The 17006-nt window shown below is 32.9% G+C and overlaps 1 protein-coding gene across 1 annotated transcript in view; it reads left to right on the top strand.

The window, feature by feature from the left end:
- LOC138712178 (uncharacterized) overlaps positions 1–17006 on the top strand; it is a 79758-nt gene that overhangs the window by 13511 nt on the left and 49241 nt on the right. The window contains exons 5-9 of the mRNA XM_069843673.1: positions 2206–2241; positions 2438–2464; positions 7773–7790; positions 12038–12070; positions 13974–14000. Of these exons, the coding sequence (XP_069699774.1) occupies positions 2206–2241; positions 2438–2464; positions 7773–7790; positions 12038–12070; positions 13974–14000 (141 nt within the window). The remainder of the gene's footprint in view (positions 1–2205; positions 2242–2437; positions 2465–7772; positions 7791–12037; positions 12071–13973; positions 14001–17006) is intronic.

Genomic DNA, 17006 nt, shown 5'->3' with positions numbered 1-17006 from the left:
CATTTTACTTTATTCCATACAAAAATATATATCTCGGAACTATTAAAAGTAGACGCATGATATTTGGTACACATATTCTTAGGCTATTAGGAAACTTTTCTCTGGAATAGAAGACCTTCCTTTCCTTTTTTTTTTTGTTTTGTTTTTTTTTTTTTGTTTTTTTTGCATTTGATAAATATGCCTCCATATTTCTATAAATCACCTGTAAAGTTAATTCTTATAACGTAATTCTTTATCTTAATAGTTATTTTTGTAACGAGTAGTACGTGGAACGTATCTTTACCGGGCGGACTAATATCAATATCTATGAACGAGGCGTAAGGAGAGTCCGTAATATCATACGAAGCTGCTGAAGGTTTCACGTATTTGTTACATACAATATTTTTTGATACTCAGTCCGTAAAGTGGTTTCCAAAACTAGCATTAGGGGAGAGTCGGGTAGTATCGGACATCGGGTAATATCGGACAGTGAGTTTCTTTCATCTACCACACGATGATAGTACCTGATTGACATGGTTACGTTTCTGTGATGTCGCATAGAGAAACGTAACCATGTCATTCAGGTACTACCATATGGTGGTAGATGAAAGAAACGCACTGTCCGATATTACCCGACTCTCCCCTAAACTAAAATTTAATTTTATTTTCAGTGTTTATTCATATTGACACGTCAAGGGCTTCTATTTATTAGAATGTATTTCCGATATCAATTTTCAATTTTACAAAGGTGAGCACTTGAATAAAGTGTTGTCGTGATTACGGCAAATTCAATTCGTACCAAGTGTTGTCATGAGGACTTTATAGGATTGATTTCTATAACAATTCATTTTACGGACTGTCGTCGTCTCTAAAGGAACCACTTTACGGACTGAATACCAAAAAATGTTGTTCCTTATTGATCCACTTCATAATATTTAATATTTAAATAGGCCTACTTGTATAATGAAAGTTTAAAAGTTTAAAATTTAAAAAACTCCACAATGTTATGTTGAAAAAATTAAAAAGGTAATACTGGGTGTTCATTTCAAAGTGTGTCATGACGTCACTGTTGTTGGGTCACCGATTTGAAGCGAGTTTCAGCTTATATGTTAGAGAAGTTGCCTATTATTTAAGACGTTCTTCAATCTGAACTTGAGAACGTGTACGGTATAACTTGAACGTAGTAGCAACAGATGGCTGTCTGTACGGTCTGTGCTACCATAATCTCTTTCGAACTGTGTTTTGCGCCGGCAAGTCGTACGCAGGGTGGTATTTGTTATCATCGGTTGCGTGCGGTAACATTCCACAACACAAATCAAATGCTCCGTGTCCATGTTGACCGTCGAAGTTAATGTCAACAAATACGTAAGTAATCGTCTTAACCCTCTCCCCATATCCCGACAGTACGTATTTCCAAACATTTCGCATTCCTGCCACTACCGGCGTTACCGTACGTATCGGTACGTACTCTTCAGAATGAACGCCGTACTTGCTGGGCAACTTCTCTGCCTCATAGGTTATTCACCTCATCGGAAGTGTAGGAAGATTGAATTCTCTAGGCTCATCGGCTAGCCACATGACGGCATACAGCGAGCCATAACACACTTTGAACCGAACACCCAATATAAGGCCTACCTTATTATAACAGATATATTACCTTTTCAACTTTTTAAACATATTTTAACACTGTGAAGTTTTTGAAGTTTTAAAGTTTTTAGACTCTTATTATATTTAAATTTTGAAAGCTAACATAAAAATTGTACTCCAGAGATTTTAAAGAACGTCCTTAAATTTAGAATTAATTTCTATAAATGACTGAGATATATACATTTTTAGTGAATTACTGTATCCTGGTAATTTCTTTTTTCCAAAATTTGGCCCCGAATTCTTTTTTCTAAAACTAACCTCGAATTTAAGTTGTTGAAGCAATTATATTTATTGATATAAAAATGAATATTGTACATAAATTAGAAAAAAAATATTTGACATTTCAGTACCTCCTTTCCTTAAGCAAGGAAATATTATAGCACTTTCTCGGGCCGAGAAGGATCAGTATGCTAACAAGTAAGATATTTAGAATTTTGAAATACGAAACCAGAAGGTTGACATTTCATACATACCGATGCATTCCCGAAGCGTTCAAAGAGATATTCAATACATTCTAGTACTAATTTACGTATTATAATTCATGTTATAAAAATTAAATCTTCCAACCTTTTTATTTAGCTTCCGTGATCAACAATCGACTAGTGAAAGACAATGGTAAGTTGATTAAAATTAATTTAAACGACTAACAAAACTAACAGATACATAACTTTTGAGCTGTAGCAAGTAATCTACAATATGCAGCTAAAACTGTTGAGATATACACTTCTTTCTATTCTTTCTAGCTGTTAATTTAATTCCGATTTACTTGTGGAACGTGTACGCTCACGAAATGTGTGTGTCTGTTTTGCAGAACATCAGTTCCTGGAAGCCGTTAAAGGTAAGTATTATTATTATTATTATTATTATTATTATTATTATTATTATTATTATTATTATTATTGTTATCATTCCCATCTTCTATTCGGGAGGCCAGGAGTTCGATTCCAAAGGCCGGTATGCTAACTTGGGTTTTCGTTGTTTTCTAATTTAAGACATTCTCTACGTCTACTTATATAACCACAAAAGTTTCACTTTCATTTCATCAATAATAGTAGCATTAATGTGTATCACTAGTGACAAATACTCACATCATGGCATTAGATATAATATTGCATTTTAATGATAACAATATCATCAAACCTTCTTACGTTTTATAGTTTTTAATACACAGCTGTACTCAGAAAATTACACAGAAGAGAATAAGAGCTGTAAATTCATGATTGTAACCTTCTTAATAAGTTTTGAGGTTTTTAATAACAAATATAGAGACGTGCTCAGAAAATTACACTAAAGAAGATCGACCTTTTGGCATTATGATATCTGAGAATTTTAACTGTAAATATATATATTGCCAATCCTGCAGGTCATGGCTTACATGACAATATTTAGTGTGTGTTTTGATTTATTCTGAAAATTAATTATTTCTCAAAACTGACGAAAGATGAATTTTGTAAAACAGGAAAATTATATAGGAAAATTGATATTTCTTTGAAAACTGCTATTTTTACGCATAACTTTGGATGCCAAGCTTCAATATGAGGGGTCATTCATTACAATTCGTTGAGCCATTTTCCGTAATTTCCATTACCAGTTCAAATTAAATATAAAGATTTGCAGCACGTCTGTTCTCAAAATGTTGCCGGTCTCTCACATTTCGAAATGGATTATGCTCTACATTTAAAAAAAATACAAAAAAAAACTGTTGCGAAACAATCACGTGACCTTCTTTATCCCTCTACTTTATATAAACTTAATTGAGGTTTAAAGTAGCATCCAATAAAAAACGCTTCAAATAAAAGTTGGAGTTATTTAGATGAAAGTAACAAACTCTTTTCTCTTCACATTGCAATCTTGGTAGTGAACAACAGTTAAAAATCGTGATAAATATGTGCAAAGCATAGGCCTACTTTCATTATTTGAACCACAGCCTTTTGTATAGGCCTACACAAAGCCCCCCATTACTGACACCCTCTGATGAAGCCATCTATACCAACTAACTTGATATGACTTGAAAACTTAATAACATTAAGCACAGCAATAATTAATAAATCAAATTAATATACTACAAAATTTCTTACTAAATAAGGTTAGATAAAGTAACTTAACAATAAAAAAATTGTAGGCACCAGTACTTGAATCCTACATACAAATCTAGTATGAAGACCACTATATTATCAAATGAACTGGAACATGTTCTTTGGTATAACGCTTATGTTTGCTTTGCTGCGGCAGATCCACACATGTTTTAATTTAAAAGTAACAAACACTTTTCATTTCACATTGTAAACTTGGTTGTAAATAACACTGTGATTTAACCGCAATAACTACGACAATATTTACAATCCCGCATCACATAAAATGGCGTTGAACAAACAAAACCAAAGCCTTCTTGATATGCATATATCATGATGAACGAACAAAACTGAAGCTTTACGAACGAAATATAAGCTTTCTTTCCATGCATTTCTTGTTATATTTGTTAAATTATAAAATTTACAAATGAATGTTTCAAGTTTTTAGTATTTTTGCAAATTTCTTGAGTTAATAACGAATCAAATGAGACATTTCCCATCGTGATAGGTGCTGTAGTTTTCTCAAAATTTTGCGTAAGGAACGAAATTACATATATACAGAACTTTTTTCTAGAGAAAAAGATGGTGGAACTCTGTGTGAAATTTGATGGTTATTGGTGCAGAGAGATGATTACTGCCCAGTGCACCGGGAATTGAAGGCCTAAACGGAGTTCAGAAAAAATCATGTTAAAATGCAATTAACTCTAATTTATTTTCACATTTTAATGCACCTTACAGAAGGAATACAAATTAAATTCATGTTAGTATAAATTGACTCAGTTTGAGCTTGAGCTAATCAATAAATTGTTTTGCAATAAAGACATTTAACAAACTACATATCGGTAACCAAATTATTAGAAGATTTTCCAAAGCATGGCCATTTCTTCAGTATTTTTATCTTTCCTGTGACGCTCTTTTTTTTTTGTAACGTCTGTTGCAGCATGACGGCCTTTTAGCAACTAAGATTTAAAAGGAACTTTTCACGGTTGATGTTGAACAAATGAGGCACAACAATTCTAATAAGAAGCAGGTTCCTCATAGTGTTAACTAGCAGGATGATTTCGGTGGAGATATAGTGAAGTTGAGTTGTGAGAAGTTTTAGCTATAATACATTGGCGGCACGAAATTAGAATATTTCTATGTTCTTTGATGGAAAATATAACAAGAAAATGAGGGCAGACTGTATTGGAAAGACAGCCACAAGTTTTATGAGTGAATTAGTCGCTGATTGAATTACTGTTAAGATAAACGTCAGCAGTGGGAACAGCTCTTCTACATCTTGTATGCACTGAGAGTGAACATGTCGATTTCTTTAGGAACCATCGTGATCTATCGTTCGCTATCTGCTTATACGTCCGCTCCGAGATTGTAGCTTGGATCGTTACGAATCGTTTTACACCACTGCGAACTTTCTATCTTTTCATTCTCGAGTTACACTGCATCGGCTGCCGCGCAATCCGCCAATTCGTGCATCAACTCTCCCCTCCCGCGTATCGCTAGATGACGTCACCCGCTCCAATTCGAGGTCACGTTGGATATATTAATTATCCTTCGTCTGTCGATCACCGTTTGTTTCATTGAAATATGTAATGTAATTGAGAAATTATATGCGCGACAAAACTGGCCTCAAAATGTATTGGTCGACATCTGGGATGGCACCCTAGTACTGGACCGAACCTCTCCGTGCCACTTCTCGAAGCGAACTGAATCACAGAACATTCACTGCAAAGAGGGCATCGCTATCCCGATTACTGCGCGCTCTATATGGAAACGGAAGTTAATTCATGAATAAATAAATAAATAAATAAATAAATAATTAAAATGGTAGCGGAAGTGTAAGTTTCCGAACTTTGCAGACAATCGGTGTTGATAGCAGTGTAAATATTAATCTTACGTGCTTAATCCTCAGAAAAACTCCCTGATACTAATTTATATTAGAGTTTAAATTGAACCAAGAGCCATAGTGCAGCCGTAGATTACATTAATTACCAAACCCGAATCCTATAGGGCATGGGCCTCCAAAAGGATCGTCTGCGCCGAATCACTTGCAAGACGCTACTTGCATAAGCTCATGACCTTGGATGGGAGGGTTGAAGATGTAGGTAGCGACAGGCGAGTTAACTAGAACAGTGGTGGTTTATTGTACGCTAGACATCATCGGGGAATTTTGTGTACTTTAACTTGATTCAAAATCACAATTTGTTAATTAATACAAATAAAAATTCATAAATAAATAAATACATAAACAAACGATAGGCGTTGGAATAGTGTGATAACTACTCGTAGTATAAACCATTAAATAGATTCAAAACACTTTGGAAATAAACTATTATTAACCACAAGGCCCATGTAAATGGAAATTAAATACATAACCATCATTAATCTGATGTAAAAATAAAACAATATGTATGTCTAAGTATAATAATGAATGAAATGTATTCTACTGAAATTACCCTTCTTCAGTTTCACATATTTGTTTCAGCAATATTGCATTGAAATCCGGAGTTACATCACACACTGGTCCGTCATGCGGGTCCTACATCTTGACTTCGCGCTGTTCGAATTTTGTTTATAATAGCTTACGTATCACCACATCCATGACGTGCTGAAAATTCAAAGTTTTCTCATAAAGGGCTTCTTGATGAAAAATGCAATGTACTGTGTAGAAATTTGATACATCTTTTTCGTTAAGAAATACTGCACTTTTAGTCTGCCAATTAAACCCTTTTTCTCGGCAATAATGGAACGGGCTCCATCAGTTGCTATGGACACTAGCTTTGACTACTGTAAATGATTATGTTTATGTACGCACGAGCAAAGGTCATTGAATATTTCTTCTCCAGTGCCAGTGGTGTTACGTTTTAAAGGAATCCGGTCTAATAAATATTCTTCAACACCTCGTATAAATACAGATAACTGAGCCGTACCTATCAAATCATTGCTTTCATCACAAGCAAGAGAAAAATGTAAAACGTTATGAATTGTAGCATCAATCTGCCTAGATATGTCAGATATTTTAATTCTTCGTGCAACAGTTTGTCGAGAAAGGTGTAAATTGTGAAAGTGTTGCAATTCTTTGGGGCACAAAATTTCTGCGACTCTGACCATGCATGTTTTTACAAACTCGCCTTCCTGAAATGATTTGAGAAATTTGGCTATCTCCCATGACACAGTTTAACTAGCAAGTCTTGTTCTGTCATGTCAGGTGCAGGAACGTCAATATGCAGAGCATGCTTATTTAACAGGTTACTCATTTCTTTTGCCCGATCTACTCCTGGAATAATGAAGGAATATGCATAATAATAATAATAATAATAATAATAATAATAATAATAATAATAATAAATAATAATAATAATAATAATAATAATAGTAATATAATATTCAATAACGCTAATATAATATTATTTATAATAATCAATAATATATTTCATCTCAGCATATTGAGAATGCCATGCAACAAATGACGTTTTACATTCCCTCGAAACATGTCGGAAATTATCTTGGAACATATAAGATATTTTATATTATCACCATCTTCAAAGCAAAGAAACTCTATAATGAAGAAATAATATAATTTCAGTTTTGTCAAGACGGAAACAAAACTGAAATTATATTATTTCTTCATTATAATTCGACTTATTTGACAGCTTTATTAAAATGAATTCAAAATTGAAAGAAACTCTAGTTCCCACTCTACATTACATTTGGAGGTCGAAGGCTTAGACAGAGACATTCGTAAACCACCTTATAAATCCGGTATGCCCGCCACTGCCTTGTTTACTGTATCAAGCACACGCTATGGCAGTCAGGGTGCCTTACGAGGGAGGAGGGCGAATGGAGGGGGTTACATTGCAGGTTGCATAGTGACTACATAGTGATTCGCGAATCACCTTTTGGACATCTCTGCTATAGGGAATCGAACTCGTGACCTTCGGCTTTGGAGCATAGTGTCTTAAGCACTACGCTACGACGTGTCCCGTACCTCTTACTTGTACTTTAGTGAAATACGAAGCAGGTCACACAATTACAACGTTTTTAAAATGAAATTTAATTCGTATTTTCCTTTTGCAGATTTTGAATACTCCATAGGTAAGTATAGAAGCAACATTCGATTTTGACTTTTTAACATTTGACATCAATACTAGCAATTTCAAGCGACTTAGATGTATTAATATGTGCAGTATCTAGAAGTCGTTAAGTAATTACAAATACAATATTATACGTGTTTCAAAATTATAGGTGACACGTTCATATGATATTATTAAGTAAGTATTAATGACGTACCTTAATGTATGTAACTTGTTTAAGAAACTCTCACAGTTTTTATTGGTAAATTATTAACACTCAATGTGAGAATTCCTTGTTACGCAGAATACATCAACACGACGGTTATATTCTTGCCACACTTTCTCCAATATATCTCTTTTTATGGAAATAATCGCAGCAATGATCCGGTGTTCTACTTTTTCAAGATCTTGAGATAGAGTTTGCATATAAACTGCATCCTTCACATACCTTCAAAGAAAGAAATCACAAGCTGTCAAGTCTGGTGACCTGGGAGACCAAGGGCGACAGGCCAGATCAGCGGCGATAGCACGTCCAATCCAACGATGTGGTAGGTGATCAATTCGGAAATGTCCACGAAACAACTTCTATACCACTATTACTGAATTCGGTTTCGCATGCTGGAAAATCCGAAACGTTTTATGTTGTGGAGTTACCATTTTTCAATACTGTCCTCCATGGCAACAGAAATAACATGTTTTCATAAACCTACAACTTGAAACTTTGAGAGTTTCAGTATCAAATGACGTGTGCCATGTTAATTTATCATTAATACTTACATAATAGTAATCATCATATCATAATGTTACATTCATATTGAAGCCGTTGTACTAATAAATATATGAGTGTAATAAGTTACTGAGAAATTAACATTATTGTTTAGGTCTATATTATACTATATAGTGTTCATGTTGATCACTTTGTTATGTAGCTATGCTGATATTACTGTACCCCTTTTGCTGTTAAAACTGAAAGAAGCATATGGCTGTGTTAATGCCTAAGATTGCATATGTTGTTAATGATTTTAACTCTGGTCTAGCAACTTAATTGAAAATCTTGAAAAAAAAATTAACTTACTTTTTCAAAATAATAAGAATGGTTGCCTGTTCAATTTGATAGTTTTATTCTAAACTCTTCAAATTCTTGTAAGCTTTTAGGCACTTATTTAGATAATAATTTGAAATTAAATTTGCAGATTGACAACGTGTGTTGCAAGTTTAATAAGGCAGGTTTTGCTATTAGATACTTGAAGATTTGTCTTGATGTAAATTGCTTACTGAAAGTTTATTTTGCACTCCTTCAGCCTACAATTTTTATATAACTATGTATTAATATGAAGACATTCATCATATTTCAAATCAAGGATTTTTATAATTCAGAAGATTACCTTGAAAATAATTTTCATTCTTAAATCTAGGCATTTGTGAGGCAATACTTTAAGCAATATAATATTCTTACTACGATAAATGCTCGTATACAAAATTAACCGTAAGTAATGTCATTAATTTCAGATGGTTGTTCTTTGAGGTATTTCAAACAAGAAAGCTTAATACAATTTTCCTTGTTTTTGCTTCCTTTTGAAGATAAAAATTGTTTTACATGAAGTATTTCATAGCGTGTTTTGGAAAAGCCATTGATTGAATTCTCAATTCGATCAATCAATTTAAAAGATCAGTGTATTATGATAATAAATGATTGAATTAATTTTAGATTTATTCTTCACATGTGTAGAAATTTGATCTGAACAAATGTAACTTTTCGTTTTGAAAAGGAATTTTAAAATATCATATTTGTTCGGAACAAATTTCTGCACATTTGAAGGACAAAACTAACATCTTTCGAATAATAATTTATTATCATAATACACTGCTCTAAAATTGACTGAGCATATTGGGAATTCAATCAATGGTTTTCTCAAAGCACGCTGTGAAATGTTATAACTAAGGACTGTACTATGTCCCAGGAGGCTACAAGGTTAGGTATTACTGGAGTTTTTACTGTAGCGGATGAAGTTGCGTACATGTAGCAAGCGTATTATAGTAGAGCGTCTCGTTTAGGCACAGTGAAAACATGTAACATAACATAACATAACATAACATAACATAACATAACATAACATAACATAACATAACATAACATAACATAACATAACATAACATAACATAACGTAACGTAACGTAACATAACATAACATAACATAACATAACATAACATAACATAACATAACATAACATAACATAACATAACATAACATAACATAACATAACATAACGTAACGTAACGTAACATAACATAACGTAACATATCACCGTCTTCTGTGGCCGAATTAACGAAACTACAGTACTGTAATTATATTCAGGAAATAGTGTTTACACTTCAGACCAATATACGGTAGTTTCGTTAATTCGGTCACAGAAGACGGTGATATTATGTTAGTCCTACAGAGAATGAAATTCATGACCGTAAAAATGCTGTTTGAAAGCAACATCATATAAGTAGCAAAATTTGATTTGTTATATTGAATTATTTCAACGTTACAATTGCTTATCTGTTAAAATGTGTACATGAAAACGTTATGCAATTTGTGTTCTTTTGTTTTGTGTGTTTTTGGAAAATATAATTTCAATTAATGCTCCCCCATAAATGTTGTAACTAAAACCTTGTGCATCCCTCGTGTTTATCGTACGGGTCGTCCTCCCCCACACGTTACCTGCATTTTGTTTACGTTTTCACTGTGCCTAAACGAGACGCTCTACTGTAGTTGTGTCTGCTCAGCGACTCCTGTGTGGTCAAGTTGGGCAGAAAAAACATAAACCACTTTAACAATTACACTAATATTTACAATTTATAATATTTAAACTGTGTATACTAGAATACGCTATTTTCACTATTTACACTATATTAAAGAGTGTAAGCTTACATTCACCGAACATTATTTACACTATTATGCACAGTGTCGTGTATTGTAATGAAAGGTATTTTATTTCATGATACTATAGCCTACTAATTTGTAAATAGTGTATAAAGGGGTTTCAGACACTGATTACTTACAAATGTCGATTATCAAAAAGACTGCTTTTCGTGTCTAGAATATGATCTTTCTTCAAATATAACTTTTGTAGAATATGATTTTTATTTTTAATACCGTATATCAATAGTCTTATTGAACATTAAATTGTAATCGTTTAACTCTTGGAATTACATGTAACTAAACATATCTACATTTTGCTGTTACCACCACCATATTACCGGTATTATTATTATTATTATTATTATTATTATTATTATTATTATTATTATGCCATTGTTTTCTGTGTTGCTGTTATTTATATTTTCTACGAATTTTTATACTGGTTGAGTGGAAGAGAAGGTCTTTTGGTCTTAACTCTGTACAGTGAAAATAAATCAATTAAATAAATTACTAAATAATTTAAATTGTAGGAAACATCATCAAGTGTCAGTCTTTAGCACTATAATGCATTGTAAACAGTCTATGAGGTCTAGTTTTGAATCATGAATAGAACGTCAACTTCAGTACAAGCAAGATTCTGTGGCACGCATCAAATATGACGTCACGTCAATACAGTTTATGAAAAGCTAACCTTATCTCCGTACGCCCTGGGACAAAATACGGTCTCTAGTTATTAATTTTATTGCTGGTATTTATATTTTTGTGTGTTTATTGCTGGTATTTTTATTTTTGTGTGTTTACCGCTTGTTTTTTTTTGTTTTTGTTTTTGTTTCTTTCAGATTTCTATATTTATTGTAGTTTTAGATTTTCACGTTTATCGCTTGTACTTACATTTTTCCATATTTATTTTTATGTTTCTCAATTTTAAATTCATTTTTGGTATAAATAGTTGTCTAGGTTTGTTGCTTATATTTTTATTTTTTGAAACTTGTTGATTGTAATAGTTTTTCATGATTATTGTTGGCATTTTTTATCCATTACGCAAAGTTAATGCAGATGATTGAAAAATGGTTAATATTGACTAGTTGCAAGCCCGGAAATGTACTGAGGCATTAGGACAGAACTTCCATCATTTCTTTTTATTTCGGAAAGAAATAAGTGGTCAATATCAAGTTCTGATCGTGTTCATCCAATCCTTTGCAAATCTACTGATGTAGCGACTTAATTGTTACATATCACTGATGGTCTCCACAGTATGACATGTGCAATAGATGACCAATTAAGTCAAAATCAATCGAGAAGTGCCTTACTGTTCTTTACAAGTTAGGGTAAATTAACAGCAACTTTTCATTCTTTTCAGCTGATATTATCGACACCGCACTGAAAATAGATGGTAAGTTGTAGATGAGGTCACGCCAATTGGTTACGTTACATGTATGTTATTTTTTCACCTGTAAACAGAGAAGCGAAGTAAATGTTAAAAAAGACTATATATACACTATGTTTCCATCATTATGATCCGGAGTTTAGGGTTACAGAGGGGAGATACAAAATCAATATAAGTTCAGGAATTTGCGACTTGTTTTACTCGCGTTACAGAGTGCAAGTCAATACTTGTCCTTACAATGCCCGATAGTTAGACATCATCCTCCTGATTGAATGTATGTGCAATTGTGTGTTTATTAATTTTCAATATTGGACGTTCTAAATTAGGGAGGAAAATAATAGCGGGTCTTCCGGAAGACGTTTCAATTAGATTTTGTTTATTGCTAGTAAAAAAATATAAAATACATAAATACACACAACGTATATACACATAAAAACGTACACACATAACACACACAACACATACACAAAACACATACACACAAATACAAAAAAACACAATAATCGTAATACACGTTCACAGCACAATCTGTTGCTATCAATACCACGTCATCAGACAACTGTACTCAAGTTATTTCTCATTAACTATTGCCCAGTTCTGCAATTCGCTGCCGCTGGAAATCAGGGATATTCTTAGTTTAAAATCAGGTTCTTTAGAAATATTTTTAACACAGAGAATTAGTTTTGTGGAGCTAAAATTTTTTTCATACACAGTTATTGCTTTGTTGTTTCCATTAACTCTAATTTCTAAGTAATTGTCTTTGTATCAATGTAAACCATACTGATTATATAAATTGTACTCTTCCTTTAGTTTTGTGATTGTATTCATATGTATTCAATCTTTTTTCTTAAATTAATACTTGTATATCGGTATTTTCCTGTATGTGCTTTGATCCTGATTGAATGGAAGAGAAGGCCTGATGGTCTTAACTTTGTCAGGGAAAATAAAACTAGTACTATTATTATTATTATTATTATTATTATTATTATTATTATTATTATTATTATTATTATTATTCATACATAGGCTACATACAGTCCACACCTGTGGAGTAACGGTTAGCGCGTCTGGCCGCGAAATCGGATGGCCCGGGTTCGATTCCCGGTCGGAACAAGTTACCTGGTTGAGGTTTTTTCCGGGATTTTCCCTCAACCCAATATGAGCAAATGCTGGGTAACTTTCGGTGCTGGACCCCGGACTCATTTCACCGGAATTATTACCTCATCTCATTCAGACGCTAAATAACCCATGCTGTTGATAAAGCGTCGTAAAATAACATACTAAAATAAAATAAAAATACATACATATATACATACATACATATGAGGCGTTCAGAGTTAAAGTGGATCAAGTCACAAATTTTCTTAAATCGAGTTTAATTCATTTTTTGATTATCTGAAGTTGAATCTTTTCCGAGCAGTAATGCATCAAGTCTTAATTCCAAGCATTCGCCGGCAGGTGACACCAGTCACTTTTGGATCAGATTATTTGTTCACGATGTTCTAAGCCATAGTGGATCAAGCCACCAAAGCGCTGCATCAATTAAAATCACAATTGTTTATACTTTATAAATCTAGAATTTGAGAATGGAGGAATAAAATTATTGCTAGTGAAATTAGATAATCCACTGCAGCAAGTTAACTTTAAGTCCTATTATTTCAAAACTACGTATCATGGACTTGATCCACTTTAGTTCTGAACGCCTCAAATGTTATATGCAGTAAACCATTTATAAACCACGAACATTTTATATCATATGCTAAAAATGATTAAGAAGAGTAAACACATTTTTAGCGAATTATTCTATAAAAAAATACTTAAATTTTAAAAGAGTAGCATACAATTATTTTCGCATTGAATATTTTCCATATATTCACATGAAAAATTAATAACTTTTTCTCCATTTCAGCGGAATATGATTATGTGCATCACCAAGGTAATATAGAAACACTTTCTTTACAATTTTTGTTTTCACTAATGAACTAACTTATTTTTTAATACAGCTATTCCTAAATCTAGTTCTTTTAACGTTAGGCAAGCGTGTTAAAAATTGAGCAGAACACGGTAGCGTGCGAAAAGTACTTTTAACATTAGTACGGAAAGTATTTTAACACTGACTTTCAACTGTTTTTCGATTATCAATACATTTTTTTCTCACCGGATGTCACATGACAGTAATGGCAACCGATCAATAATCCGATTCAAACAATTGCAGGCCTACTTTTAAATGTTACTGATTTTGGTTATGAAACCTACAGTAATTAAATAAATCGCTTCAACTATTTTACTGATAACTATATGGAACAAATAAAAAATTAAATTTGATTATACAAAATTTGGGGTACCCGGAGACCTCTTGATCAGCAGTCTTATGCTCTTTTATTTACCGATACCATCGCTTAATTTCAATGTGATAAAGTTTCACTATTAGAATGAGGGAGAATACAGCGATGGAGAAGTTCTGGGAATTGTCTCTATACCAGCACGGAAGAATGATTGGCTGAAGATAATGTATGATACACATGTCAAAAATTATTTTATTTTGCTCGTAGAATTGCTTCACTCGGTCTGCGGCCGTTTTTTTTTCGCAAACCTCTCTACACACGAAATAAAATTTCATTTTTTACACTTGTATTGCAATTGATTGTCATCTAATATCGTCTATTAAAATAGCCAGTTGCTATGTTGATAAGCAATATATTGTAAAGTTGCACCACAGTCTAGTATATACAGTCACGAAGCTTGAGTTGTGAGGGTGCTAGGAACAATAGACTGTGCCGGTACTATTTCGCATTGTCTGTAATGAGGCGATATTAGCGATCCTAGTGGTTAGCAACTATCTATGGAAGCATATTTACTACGTATTGACCTTCGTGACTATATACTAGACTGTGGTTGCATTATATATATTCTTGTTTTTGTTACTAGGATCAACGAGTGGACATTTCCATGTTTGTTTTCTAGACATATTGCCATTCCGACGAGTGAGTTTTGTGAAATTCTATCCATTAGTTGTTCCTGGAAACAGAAACGTGAACATGAAGGATTACTTTATATATTTAATATTAAATTATTACATTTATTTATTACAACGATTTGTTAAGAGGTGTTGGGTAAAATTATTTGTGCCACATAAGAGTAAGTGGATTACATGTTCTCATGGAAATTATCATCAGAGCTAGGAAGTTGGTACAAAACTGTTAAGTTGTGTGAGCCTGGACTACCGAAAGAAAAGTAATAACGCATCTCTCAATGTCAGTGAACCAGAACGACAAACATGTGTTCCAAACATCCACGGCATTAGAAAAAGAAAATATTAAGCGAATAATATAAAAAAGACGATAATTTGTAATCATAAACTTCGTAACTCCCAATTCAAAATAATTTACCTCTACATATAAAAATAACATGCAAAGTATACAATTATGATTCTAGTTTCATTATAAGAATTAACGTCGGCCTGATTGGCGCAGTTGGTATAGCGCTGGCCTTCTGTGTCCGAGGCTGCGTGTTCGATCCCGGGCCAGTTCGATGGCATTTAAGTGTGCTTAAATGCGATAGGCTCGTGTAAGTAGATTTACTGGCATATAAAAGAACTCCTGCGGGACAAAATTCCAGCACACCGGCGACGCTGATATAACCTCGGCAGTTGCGAATGTCGTTAAGGGGAGGCAGAGGTGAATATTTCAAAATCCACAAAATTTATCCGATTTGTTTGAAATTGATCATGGATACTAACTATGTTATTAGTAATGGACATACCAAGTTTCAACTTTCTAAGTACAATAGTTCTGTAAATATTAATAATTTTATAAAACTTTATACCGTTTGATATAAAATGCTCCATGCACCATATTGTAAGAAATTTTCAATATTTCTTTTTATTTATATGTTCAGAGAAGGTATATAAATAATGATAAGTATTAGTTTATTATGGGAATAATATAGTAATACAGTTATCTTGGTTTTAATTTAATACTTTAAAGGGCACAAAATAAAAACTAACATCGGAATAGGAAAATATAGTGTATAAAGATAATAAAAATGGAAAAAACCAAATTTTCTTCAGTTTTGTTCAAAATTTCACCTCTGCTCCCCTTAAATAAAACATAATTTTTTTGTAAGAGATAATAAAAATTTCCATTTCATCAAAATTACTTCTTTAATGTTCAGAAAAAAAATAAAAACAATATTTGTACTTTGAAAATATTCGTTCTACGTCACAAGACGTTACTGGAGCAAATCTGAAATATGATACAGTATATCGTACTATCATCCGGTGAACAACTACTTCGTGAATTTAATAGTGTATTTCGTATACCTAATATTAAACCCATAATTGTTTCCTACCTAATATTAAACCCATAATTGTTTCCAATAACAATTTTTTTATGTCTATTGCAATGACAGCTAGGCAGTTCGTATCGTAATTCCGATGTTGAACTTGGACTGTAACGCAAGCGAATGTATAGCAGCACGAGACGTCAACATTTAACGAAGAATAATCCGGGAAAAAAATAAACGTGTTACACACTCTTGTTTTCATAATTATTTAATAAGAGAGGAGTTTACTTTTTTTTTGGAATCATGCATAATATTAATATTACGTAAATAATACAATAACAGAATAGCTCACTTTGTTCAGAATCTAAAATATTAATATAAATTAATAATATTCATCCAAACTATTCACGACTGTACACAGCTCCACAGAATCATAATATGCGTTGTTTATGTTAAAATACTGTGTAACCTACAGTATGTAGCGAGCGGCAGCAGGGCGAGGCGCAGGTGAGACCTACTGGGTGTTCATTTCAAAGTGTGTCATGGCGTCACTGTTGATGAGTCAGCGATTTGAAGCGAGTTTCAGCTTTTGTGTCAGAGAAGTTGCCTATCAATCAAGGCGTTCAATCTGAACTTGAGAACATGTACGGTATAACTT

Source organism: Periplaneta americana, chromosome 13, assembly GCF_040183065.1.
Source record: "Periplaneta americana isolate PAMFEO1 chromosome 13, P.americana_PAMFEO1_priV1, whole genome shotgun sequence".
Taxonomy (NCBI): Eukaryota; Metazoa; Arthropoda; class Insecta; order Blattodea; family Blattidae; genus Periplaneta; species Periplaneta americana.
Note: the sequence above shows the minus strand (reverse complement) of the source record. Positions and strands in the feature narration are given on the sequence as shown.